We start from the raw sequence: 13,148 nt of genomic DNA, 5'->3' as shown, positions 1-13,148 counted from the left end.
TATTGCTGAAAGGGAAAAGTGGCCAATACTTTATACTGATTCATGGATGGTGGCAAATGCTCTGTGGGGGTGGTTAAAGCAATGGAAGCAGAGCAACTGACAGCGCAGAGGCAAACCCATCTGGGCTGCTGCAGTGTGGCAAGATCTTGCTGTCCAGCTAGAGAAGCTGGTTGTAAAAGTATGTCATGTAGGTGCCCATGTGCCCAAGAGTTGAGCCACAGAAGAACATCAAAACAACCAACAGGTGCATCAGGCTGCTAACATTGAAGTGGCTCAGGTGCATTTGGACTGGCAGCATAAGGGTGAATTATTTTTAGCTCAGTGGGCCCATGATACCTCAGGCCATCAGGGAAGAGATGCAACGTACAAATGGGCTCGTGATTGAGGGGTGGACTTAACCTGTGCAATAGTGTCCATGGTTATCCAATGAATGTGAAATGTGCTGCAATTAAGCAAGCCAAGTGGTTAAAGCCTCTGTGGTATGGAGGACGATGGCTGAAATATAAATATGGAGAGGCTTGGCACATTCATTACATCATGCTCCCACAAACCTGCCGAGGCAGGTGCCATGTGCTTACGAGGGTGGAAGCAACCACTGGGTGGCTAGAGACATATCCCGTACACCATTCTGGGCCTGGAGAAGCAAGTTCTTGGTTGACATGGCACTCCAGAAAGAATAGAATGGGACTTATTTCCAAAACAACCTCATAGACACCTGGGCCAAAGAGCATGGCATTGAGTGGGTACATCACATCCCCTATCACACACCAGCCTCTAGGAGATTTGAAGAGTACAATGGACTGCTGCAAACTACACTGAGAGCAATGGGTGGTGGGATCTTCCAACACTGGAATACATGTTTAGCAAAAGCCACCTGGTTAGTCAACACTCAGGGATCCACCAGTTGAGTTGGCCCTGCCCCATCAGAACTTCTACATACTGTAGAAGGGGATAAATTCTCTGTGGTGCATGTGAGGAATATGTTGGGGAAGGCAGTCTAGGTTATTCCTCCCTTGGGCAAAGGCAAACCCATGCATGGGATTGCTTTTGCTCAAGGACCTGGGTGTACTTGGTGGGTGATGCAGGGAGGATGGAGGAAGTTCAAGGTCTACTTTAAGGAGATCTGATTTTAGGTGAAAAAAGCCAATAACTTGAACTATGTGGTGTTAATTACTGTATAATATTGTATATCATTACTTCTCTAGCTGTTATATGTCATATCAAAAGTATTATTGTAAAAATCACCTAGATCAACAAAGAATGAACTTTGATATAACTGAGCAAAATGCAGTGGTGATGGAACCAGAACTGGCTTTAGCAACTAGCACCCAGCAACTTGGGATTGACATCTTCAGCCTACAAACCATGAACATGATAAACCAGTTGCACCAGGTACACCAACTGAGCAAGCACTGTGTCATCCCTCCTGCCCTGAGAGACTGTTATGACAGATGGAGCTCAAAGTCAAGGACTAAGTGAACTCAACAGATACTTCAGAAGGATGGCCCATAGACTAAGGGAGTGATATCTCTATGTATATATGTATATCAAAGGAAAACATTGGTGATGATTAATTGGAAGGTGTAGGATCTGGGCATGATGTAGATGGTATGGAATAAGGGGTGGATACTCTCCTGGTTCTGGCTAGAGTAGAGTTAATTTTCACCTGAGCTGGGAGAGGAACTGGAGCTGGTGGCACCTGTAGCTTGGGGACACAGCTGGGATATTTTACCCAAATTGGCCAAAGAGCTATTTCATACCATGTGACATCATGCTCAGTATATAAAGTGAGGACTGTAGTGAGGGGAGGTTCTTGCTATTCAGGAGGAAATCAGGATCAGGATCTGCTGTGAGCTGTTGTACTGTAAATTACATGCTTAAGTATTTTCTGTTATGGGTTTTTTTATTTATTTGTTTTCTTTTCTTCTGTTGTTCTCTTAAACTTTTTTAAAATCTGAACCCAGAGTTTTGCCTTCTTTTCTTTAGTAATTCTCCTCCCAGTCACACTGCAGTGTGGGGGTGGTGAGGGGGGAGTGAGCAACTGTGCAGTATTTTAGCTGCTGAATACGGTTAAACCATGACACATGGGCTTGTATTTATCAGAGATATCAATGATATTTATGACCAGAAGGGTATAAGCCAAGTATCCTTGCCTTGTTTGGGCAGGTATGTCAGAATAATTTCCCAAGTAGAAGAGCACAGGAACAAAACTTTTATTATGATTTTTTTTCCACTTACGGTAGGAGCAAATCAATCCTTTTTACGTGCTCATTGCTCAAAGATAAATTCTTTAAAGATGCATCAATAATTGCTGTCCTGCTTCCAAAGAGAACAGCACTCATTTCACAAATTGTAGCTGTGGCTCACCCATCAAACCACATTTTTTAAGCAATCTTTTGTATCAACAGTAGTAAAATCCAAAAGGAACACTATGCAGAACACAGAACTGCTCCAGAATAATGCTTTCTCCAATCTATTTCCTGATGGTAAGAGGTTATTAACTCAAAGAAACAAAGCAGTATTCTAGCAAATTTTAAGATCACAGCATGATATTTTCTACCCCTGAACTAGTGCCACAGCCATGCTGATGTACGTAGAGGAGATTGACAGAGTTTTATATATCTGCATTTGCAATTATGTCCTGTAACTGAACACGAGAGATAGAGAGTGCCAGAGGCAGTAGTAGTATTACTGTTTTGATATCCTGTTCTCTTTTGCAAATATATAAGACAAAGATTCAAAGAAAGAATTAACAGAGTCTTAGATAAAGTGAATATAAAACTAAAAAAAATGTTATAACTTTGCTGTCTGAAGGATCTGTGTCTAGAAAGTCTCAGTTTTTAATCTGAGACTTAATTCAGTTTGTCCCACATAATGACCCATGGAAAATCAACAGGATATTGAATCACTTAGCTACTTTAAAGTATTTATCCATTAAATCCTTAGGGAGGATTACAAGCAAGTGCCTAGGAAGCAGATACAAACTTTTAATTTATGAACAAAAGGTCGTATCTTGTTTTCAGTGCCCATCAAATGCCTTTTTCCATGGTCCTTGTTAGAATTATCCCTGACCTTCACCTTTTCCAAGTGTATTGCACATAATTATACTAGCATTTATTCCCTCCAGTTGCTGAAGTCAGCATTCTTGTCCCTTTTCTCTGTGGCACAGCACACACTTGTCTCAAATGAAGCAGCTTACCTTACTGATTCCCCATATAGTAGTATTCAACAGTCAACTACTGTGTTTTCCAATACACCTGGTGCTCACTTAACAACTCTTACAATCAATTTCTTTTTTAAAAAATTCTTCTTTAGAATTTTATCTTTTTGACCATGATATTTCAAATTAAAAATTTAAATATACTTTGTGATATCTTTGGATTTTTTGTTTGTTCTCATTTTGCTTTTTGAGTATTCTATATTCAAGACATTCACACTCATCTGATATTTTATATTTATTGTTGATTTATTTGTAATTTTACTGCTTTTTTGCCAGTTACCATTCCTTCAATTAAATGCACTATAGTGTATTTTCCACTTCAAATGTAAGGCAACTAAATTCTAACCAGTATTTCCTATTACACAGCTCTTTTACACTTTGCACTGTTCTCTGTGTTCATATTGCATAGGCAGAGTTAATATTTATTCATTCATTTGGGCACTGGCAGGCATCCTTTACTAAATGTATTTGTGCTGGTTCAAGAAGTAAACACTCCCAGTCATTTGTTGCCTTTTCCTTCACCTTAAGATTATTGTCCTTTCTGTAAAGTTGAAAAATGAAACCAGTACATATAACTCATCACTACAGGGCAAAATGAGAAGATTTTTCCTTTCAGGCAGATTAAAATAAGACACCAGTCTTTGCACTGAAGTATGTGTTCACAGTCCTTTTCATCTCTCTGTGGGGCCATAGGAGTCAGTAGTTGAAGGGAGGCATTTCCTGCAGTCATTTCTGAAGTGAACATGAGTCAATATCCCATGTCAGTTATTTTCTGACACTGAAAATACATTCTTTTGATTCCAGTTTCAATATAACTTTTAATAGCTTTTTAGGGGCATGCTTTTTTTTTTCTTTTAGAATAAAGCACCTCAACATGTATTTTGTGTTCAAATCCCACCACACTATTGGCTCTGCAAGAGGAGAGGCTCAGCGATATCTTGCTCATCAGCATCCCGTGCTCTCTGCACTGACCCAACTGCTTGATACTGCTGGCACACTCCTGCAGCCTCAGCTCTGCACACTCAGGTCATGGACAGCTTCAGCCTCAAGGCTGAAGCAGTGACAACTTTCATAAATAGCGACCATGATTTGTTAAAAGCCATGAAGATGATCAGAGGGCTGGAGCACCTCTCCTATGAGGACAGGCTGAGAGTTGGAGTGGTTCAACCTGGAGAAGAGGAGGCTCCAGGGAGACCTTATAGCGGTCTTTCAGTACCTCAAGGGGGCTTATAGGAAAGATGGGGAGAAACTTTATAGCAGAGTCTGTTGTGATAGGGCAAGGGGTAATGGTTTTAAACTAAAAGAGGATAGATTCAGACTGGACGTAAGGAAAAAATTTCTTACAATGAGGATGGTAGAACAAGTTGCCCAGAGAGGTGGTGGATGCCCCATCCCTGGAAACATTAAAAGTCAGGTTGGACAGGGCTCTGAGCAACCTGATCTAGTTGGAGATGTCCCCGTTCATTGCAGGGGGGAGTTGGACTAGATGACCTTTAAAGGTCCCTTCCTTTTACGAAATAAACAGTTCTAATAACATAAGTGAGGAATGATTCCTTTGGGGCTATAGACTAAAAAGATTAGAAAAATCTGAATAAAGTGACTAGCAGTGTGAAGTGCTCTATTGATGTTTCAAAAGGAAAAAATATGAAGAGATTTTATTTCCCAATACATAAGTGTCCTGGTTCTGGCCAGGATAGAGTTAATATTTACCTGAGCTGGGTGGAGAACTGAAGCTGGTAGCCCCTATGGCTGGGATAGTTAACTAATTAGCTAACAGCTGGGGTTAATTTACCCAAATTAGCCAAAGGGCTATTCCATCCCATCTGACATCATGCTCAGTATATAAGTGAGGAGGGTGCTGAAGGGAGGCCCTCCTAGTTGGAAGAGACTGGCTGTGGAGATCTGTTGTGAGCTATTATACTGTATTTGTGTTCCATCACTCTATTGTTTTCTTCTGTCATTACTGTTAAATTTACTTTTTGTTCAATCTCAACCTGCGTGTTTGGGTTTTTTTTTCCTGGTTTTCTTTTGTTTGTCAAATCTCCTCCTATTCTCTTGGAGAGTGGGGGGAGTGAGAGAGAGACTGCGTAGTCTGGTCCCTGTTGGGGCTGAACTACGACAGTTATTTTGGCGCCCAACGTGGGGCTCGAAGGGTTGAGATAATAACAGATCTGACTTTTTTTTTCTTTTTTTTTGCTTGAAACAAATTTGTTTATACGTGCTTGTTGTATTGGTTGTCAGTTATTGGTCATGATGTTGCAGTGGTTGATTATGTTGTTGTATTGTCTACGCTCCTATATGTACTATGTGTTCCCAGTGGTGGTGTTTATCACCTCAGGGAAAATGATGAGAATTATCCTTCTGTTATACTATGCCATATACATCTATGACATGGTGACATCAATGGCCTTAGAGATAAATTGGTATTCCTATGTGGACAGCTTCCCGAATTCTTTCACTTCCAGGGTAGTTAAGCCACTTTTTGAGAACTTTAAAGATCTGGGGGATATTCAAGCCACTATGATGTTGTTGTTATGTATTTTGAATGTGTGCCAAGTCTTGTCTAGAGCTGCAAACCCACTTTTTGGGAATCTCCTCCTGAGATTTACCTTAAGGCAAGATACTAATACGTGGCATGGTGTGAGGGAGAACAAACTGACCTGCAATGTAGGGACTCAAACCCCAGCAACAGGCATTGCAGCTGAATCAGAGGGTGAACCTGTGCTAGTTTCAGTTGCCCCTGTATCCAAGAAGACTTGGAAGCGGAAGTCAGCTCGTTTAGTGAGGGAAGAAGAAGCCCCTTTTAGGACGGAGCAGGAGGAAGAAGAGGAAGGTTTATTTGCTACATGCCTAGGAAGAACTCGGCAGGCAGGCTCTTCCTCAGGGGAAGAACTCCTAAAGGAGACAGTGAGCACCAGATTTCTATCCCTGAGCGAGCTGCGAGACATGCGAAAAGATTTTAGCCGTCATCCTGGGGAGCACATTATCAGCTGGCTGCTGCGGTGCTGGGATAATGGGGCCAATAGCTTGGAATTAGAAGGCAGAGAAGCTAGGCAACTGGGATCCATTTCTAGAGAAGCAAGCATTGACAAAGCAGTTGGAAAAGGGACACAAGCCCTCAGCCTCTGGAGGCGACTCCTGTCAGGTGTGAAGGAGAGGTATCCTTTCAAGGAGGATATAATGTGTCATCCAGGCAAGTGGGCTACCATGGAGAAGGGTATCCAGTACCTGAGGGAATTAGCTGTGCTGGAGATTATTTATGATGACCTGGACAATGATCAGTTACCTAAGGATCCAGATGAAGTCAGGTGCACACGACAAATGTGGCGGAAGTTTGTTCGAAGTGCACCATCATCATATGCCAACTCATTGGCAGTTATGACCTGGAAAGATGGAGAGGAAGAAACAGTGGATGAACTGGCTGGCCGACTCCGGCAGTACGAGGAAAGCCTGTCTTCCTCTCTAAGGGCCTGTGTCTCGGCTGTGGAGAAACTATCCCAGGAGTTCCAGCAATTCAAAGCAGATATGTCCCATTCCCCACCGGTACGGGCCAATATTTCAGCTATTAGGAGTAAACGTTTCCCTGCTCAAGAGAGATGGTTTATGCGGCGAGGTACCCTGTGGTTTACCTTGCGTGACCAAGGAGAGGACATGAGGGAGTGGGATGGGAAGCCTACCTCTGCCCTAGAGGCGCGGGTACGTGAGTTGCGTGGAAAAACCATTGCAAATAGAAGTTCTCCCCGGAAAATTGTTGCACCAGTCTCCAATAGGGAGCGTAGAAGGAATAGCTTTAGTTCTGACCCTCTTGAAGGGACCTCTCGTGCATATTTAAAAGAAATGAATAATGAATACTGTGGCCAGGATTAGAGAGGCCCTGCCTCCAGCCAGGTGGAGGAGAGGGATAACAGAGTTTATTGGACTGTGTGGATCCGATGGCCTGGCACGTCAGACCCACAAGAGTACAAAGCTCTAGTGGATACTGGTGCACAATGTACCTTGATGCCATCAAGATATAATGGGGCAGAACCCATTTGTATTTCTGGAGTGACAGGAGGATCCCAACAGCTATCCGTATTGGAGGCTGAAGTGAGCCTGACAGGGAATGAGTGGCAAAAGCACCCCATAGTGACTGGCCCAGATGCTCCATGCATTCTTGGTATAGATTACCTCAGAAGGGGATATTTCAAGGACCCAAAAGGGTATCGGTGGGCTTTTGGTGTAGGTGCTTTAGAGATGGAGGAAATTATACAGTTGTCCACCTTGCCTGGTCTGTCAGAGGATCCTTCTGTTGTGGGGTTGCTGAAGGTTGAAGAACAACAGGTGCCAATTGCTACCACAACTGTGCACCGGCGGCAGTATCGCACCAACCGAGACTCCCTGATGCCCATCCATAAGCTGATTCATCAGCTGGAGAGCCAGGGAGTGATCAGCAAGTCCCACTCACCTTTTAACAGTCCCATATGGCCAGTGAGAAAATCAAGTGGAGAGTGGAGGTTAACAGTGGACTATCGTGGCCTGAATGAGGTAACACCACCACTCAGTGCTGCTGTGCCAGACATGTTAGAACTTCAGTATGAACTGGAATCCAAGGCAGCCAAGTGGTATGCCACCATTGATATTGCCAACGCATTCTTTTCAATCCCATTGGCACCAGAATGCAGGCCGCAGTTTGCTTTCACTTGGAGGGGCGTCCAGTACACTTGGAATCGACTGCCCCAGGGGTGGAAACACAGCCCCACCATCTGCCATGGGCTGATCCAGACTGCACTGGAAAAGGGTGGCGCTCCAGAGCACCTGCAGTACATTGATGACATCATCGTATGGGGCAACACAGCAGCAGAAGCTTTTGAAAAAGGGGAGAAAATAATTAAAATTCTCCTGAAAGCTGGGCTTGCCATAAAACGATGTAAGGTGAAAGGACCTGCAAGAGAGATACAGTTTTTGGGGATAAAATGGCAAGATGGGCGTCGTCAGATTCCAATAGATATAGTCAACAAAATAACAGCTATGGCTGCACCGACTGACAAAAAGGAAACGCAAGCTTTCCTGGGCGTTGTGGGTTTCTGGAGGATGCATATTCCAAATTATAGTATGATTGTAAGCCCTCTGTATAAAGTCACCCGAAAGAAGAATGATTTTAAATGGGGCCCTGAACAACAGCAGGCTTTTGAACAAATTAAACAAGAAATTGTTCACGCGGTGGCTCTCGGGCCAGTCCGGACAGGGCAAGAGGTAAGAAATGTGCTCTACACCGCAGCTGGGGAGAATGGCCCTACCTGGAGTCTCTGGCAGAAAGCACCAGGGGAAACTCGTGGTCGACCCCTTGGGTTTTGGAGCCGGGGATATAAAGGATCTGAGGCCTGCTATACTCCAACCGAAAAAGAAATCCTGTCGGCATACGAAGGAGTTCGAGCTGCTTCAGAAGTGATTGGTACTGAAGCACAGCTCCTCCTGGCACCCCGACTGCCAGTGCTGGGCTGGATGTTCAAAGGAAGGGTCCCCTCTGCGCATCATGCAACGGATGCTACATGGAGCAAGTGGGTTGCACTACTTACACAGCGGGCCCGAATAGGAAACCCCAATCGCCCAGGCATATTAGAAGTAATTACAGACTGGCCAGAAGGCAAAGATTTTGGAAAGCCACCAGAGGAAGAGGTAACGCGTGCTGAAGAGGCCCCACCATATAACAACCTCCCAGAAAATGAGAAGCAGTATGCCCTATTTACTGATGGGTCCTGTCGTATTGTAGGAAAACATCGAAAGTGGAAAGCTGCTGTGTGGAGTCCTACACGACGAGTTGCAGAAGCTGCTGAAGGCCAAGGTGAATCGAGCCAGTTTGCGGAGGTGAAGGCCATCCAGCTGGCTTTAAACATTGCTGAACGGGAAAAATGGCCTGTGCTCTATCTCTACACTGACTCATGGATGGTGGCAAACGCTCTGTGGGGATGGTTAAAGCAATGGAAGCAGAGCAACTGGCAGCGTCGGGGCAAACCTATCTGGGCTGCCACTCTGTGGCAAGATATTGCTGCCCGGTTAGAGCATCTGGTTGTAAAAGTACGTCACGTAGATGCCCACGTACCCAAGAGTCGGGCCACTGAAGAACATCAAAACAACCAGCAAGTGGATCAAGCTGCTAAAATTGAAGTGGCTCAGGTGGATCTGGACTGGCAGCATAAGGGTGAACTATTTTTAGCTCGGTGGGCCCATGATACCTCAGGCCATCAGGGGAGAGATGCAACATACAAATGGGCTCGTGATCGAGGGGTGGATTTAACCATGGACACTATTGCACAGGTTATCCTTGAATGTGAAATATGTGCTGCAATCAAACAAGCCAAGCGGTTAAAGCCTCTGTGGTATGGAGGACGATGGCTGAAGTATAAATATGGAGAGGCCTGGCAAATTGATTACATTACACTCCCACAAACTCGCCAAGGCAAGCGCTATGTACTTACAATGGTGGAAGCAACCACTGGATGGCTGGAAACATATCCTGTACCCCATGCCACTGCCCGAAACACCATCCTGGGCCTTGAGAAACAAGTCTTATGGCGACATGGCACTCCAGAAAGAATTGAATCAGACAATGGTACCCACTTCCGAAACAATCTCATAGATACCTGGGCCAGAGAGCATGGCATCGAGTGGGTATACCACATCCCCTATCACGCACCAGCCTCTGGAAAAATTGAAAGGTATAATGGGCTGCTGAAAACAACTCTGAAAGCAATGGGTGGTGGAACCTTCCAACATTGGGATAAACATTTAGCAAAAGCCACTTGGCTAGTCAACACTCGGGGGTCCACCAACCGAGCTGGCCCTGCCCAATCTGAACTTCTACATACTGTAGAAGGGGATAAAGTCCCTGTGGTGCATGTAAGGAATATACTGGGGAAGACAGTCTGGGTCATTTCTCCCTTGGGCAAAGGCAAACCCATGCATGGGATTGCTTTTGCTCAAGGACCTGGGTGTACTTGGTGGGTAATGCAGGAGGATGGGAAAGTCCGATGTGTACCTCAAGGAGATCTAATTTTAGGTGAAAAGAGCCAATAATTTGAAGTGCTTGATGTTGGTTACTATACAGTACTGTATGTCATTATCTAGCTATTATGTGTCCCTCCTTGCTTCTTCCTGCTCCACGCCCTGAGATACTTATGTTGTGTCAAAAGTATTATAGTAAAATCGTTTATACCAACAAAGAATGAACTTTAATAAAATAGGAAAAATTGCAGCAGTGATGCAACCAGAACTGGCTCTTGCTACTAGCACCTGCCAACAGATCTTCAGTCTCCGGACTATGAACTTGCTAAGTCACTTGCACCAGACAGACTACCTGAGGAAACACTGTGTCATCTGTCCTATGCTGAGAGCCTGTTATGACAGATGGAGCCCAAAGTTATGGACTGGATAAACTCAACAGACCTTTTGAAAGGATGGACCATGGACTAAGAGAGTTACATCTGTGTGTCTGCATACAAGTAGATAAAAGGAAGAAAAAGTTGATGATTAATTGGAAAGTGTAGGATCTGGGCATGATGTAGATGGTATGGAATAAGGGGTGGATAATGTCCTGGTTCTGGCCAGGATAGAGTTAATATTTACCTGAGCTGGGTGGAGAACTGAAGCTGGTAGCCCCTATGGCTGGGATAGTTAACTAATTAGCTAACAGCTGGGGTTAATTTACCCAAATTAGCCAAAGGGCTATTCCATCCCATCTGACATCATGCTCAGTATATAAGTGAGGAGGGTGCTGAAGGGAGGCCCTCCTAGTTGGAAGAGACTGGATGTGGAGATCTGTTGTGAGCTATTATACTGTATTTGTGTTCCATCACTCTATTGTTTTCTTCTGTCATTACTGTTAAATTTACTTTTTGTTCAATCTCAACCCGCGTGTTTGTTTTTTTTTTTCCTGGTTTTCTTTTGTTTGTCAAATCTCCTCCTATTCTCTTGGAGAGTGGGGGGAGTGAGAGAGAGACTGCGTAGTCTGGTCCCCGTTGGGGCTGAACTACGACAATAAGATAATGTCATAACTAATTCTGCTGAGGGAACAAGAAGTAAAGACACAGAGCAGTACATTCATCTAAAAATATGCAACATTTTTCAAGGTGAATTTAACTGTAGATCTCAGAAAATTAATGTGCTATTGCCTAGATTGTAATAGCCTTTTTACTATTAAATTCCAGTGCTCTTGACTACAAAATGCAATCCTCCAGAAGGAAACAGATTTGGATCCAGTCTGACTTCCCATTTGTATCAGTAATGGGATATGCTTTAAAGACTGAATATCTATTTCCTGGAAGTAAGCAACTGGCTTCTATTTTCAAACGTCCTGAAGAGCACTTGGTTTTTCTATTCTTACAGCTTTACAAATGTAAACAAACACATCTTATTTTAAATCTTATATAATTATACAGTATAACATATTCAATCTTCTACCATAAAATACTATGTATATATACACATTACATTATATTCTATGTTGAATAACCATAAGAAATTAATTATTATCACAAATTTATAATGGAATGAACCACAGAAGCTTTCAAATATTAATTTCTTGAAACTTGTGCAAAAATATCCTCCATTACCTGTCCTCCATAATAAAATTCCTCAGAATCATTATCCCCTTCAGAGTCATCTTCAACTGTGCTGTTGTGCTGTGACTCCTTAATGGAAAAGGAAAGTTAACAATGATACAAGTGATGATATGTTTATCTTGCATTTGTAGTTCTAATTATCTCCTAGGATGGGAGCATCCCTATCCCAACTAAGTGATTCACTGGTTAATCCACATATGAAACCCAGAGAACTATGTTCACTTTATAAAATGTGTAAACCTACAGTTTGGATAAGCATAGATTTGACAGGAAGTCTAGAGTAAATATTCATATTTTATTATTTTCTGTTGTTTCTTAAAATAACTTGTTAAAATATACATACAAGAAATACATACCTCTCCATTCTCCCTCTGTAATTTTGATTTAATTGATAAGCAATAGTTGACATCACTGGTTTTTCTTAATTCTTAAAAGAAATGGGAAAATAGGAAACGTGAAAAATGTAAAATAATTTTGCATATGAAGACTTGAAATACTTGGAGTAGTAGAGTAAATAAGGAACAAAAAGATACAGATATGAAAAGCACCAGAGTTTACAATACAACAGTCTAAAATTAAGAAGCCCCAACATCTCAGAAGACTCATATTTTTAACTGTGAAATGAAACTCAGATGGTCCATCTAGGAGATTTGTTTTTCCCAATCTGTAATTTGCACTTCAGTGTTGTTCACTAATTTTGTATACTTTATAAAAGAACAAAAAAAATCAAAATCCCTCAGCAAAATTAAATCAGATCATCCTCTATACAAAATATAGATTTTAATCCTATTTTAAATGATAGGCTTTGTTTCTTTTTAAATTACAGAAATATTTGCAAGTAAAACTTATATCTTAAACTTCTGACTATAATGGCCAGTTTTTGTTTGGGTGCCACTCTACTGACTTCAATAAAATGATTTTTTATTTACATTAGTATAAATGAGATCAGAGACTGAAGATCATATTGGTTTCCCAGTGGAATTCAAAGTAATTGTGTTACACAAAAAAATCCCTAAAGTATTGTAATAATAATAAAAAGTCTGCAAAGTCAAGTGTTCCTATCTGAAGAATTGCCAGAATTAAGAGTGCTCTATGCAGTTTCTCCTGTAGCCTGAAATCATCAGGGAATTTGGCTGCTAAAATCTAAAAAATCTCTATGGAGTATGCACAAATCTTGATTATATATTGTATAAATGTGCCTAGATGTCTGAAAAGCATGCCCTTTCATGTATCAAATAGTTTTTAAAAGTATGGAAATAATTTCATAGAATCATAGAATGGTTAGGGTTGGAAGGGACCTTCAAAGGTCATCTAGTCCAACCCCCCTGCAA

At 42.3% G+C, this 13,148-nt stretch overlaps 1 protein-coding gene across 2 annotated transcripts in view; it reads right to left on the bottom strand.

The window, feature by feature from the left end:
- LOC147596756 (protein mono-ADP-ribosyltransferase PARP8-like) overlaps positions 1–13,148 on the bottom strand; it is a 175,092-nt gene that overhangs the window by 88,551 nt on the left and 73,393 nt on the right. For both annotated transcript variants that reach the window (XM_086769533.1, XM_086769532.1), the window contains exons 5-6: positions 12,174–12,244; positions 11,809–11,886 (exon numbers count right to left, since the gene is read on the bottom strand). In XM_086769533.1, coding sequence (XP_086625659.1) covers positions 11,809–11,886; positions 12,174–12,244 — 149 coding nt within the window. The remainder of the gene's footprint in view (positions 1–11,808; positions 11,887–12,173; positions 12,245–13,148) is intronic.

This window comes from Chlamydotis macqueenii, chromosome W (assembly GCF_036417535.1).
Source record: "Chlamydotis macqueenii isolate bChlMac1 chromosome W, bChlMac1.mat, whole genome shotgun sequence".
Taxonomy (NCBI): Eukaryota; Metazoa; Chordata; class Aves; order Otidiformes; family Otididae; genus Chlamydotis; species Chlamydotis macqueenii.
Note: the sequence above shows the minus strand (reverse complement) of the source record. Positions and strands in the feature narration are given on the sequence as shown.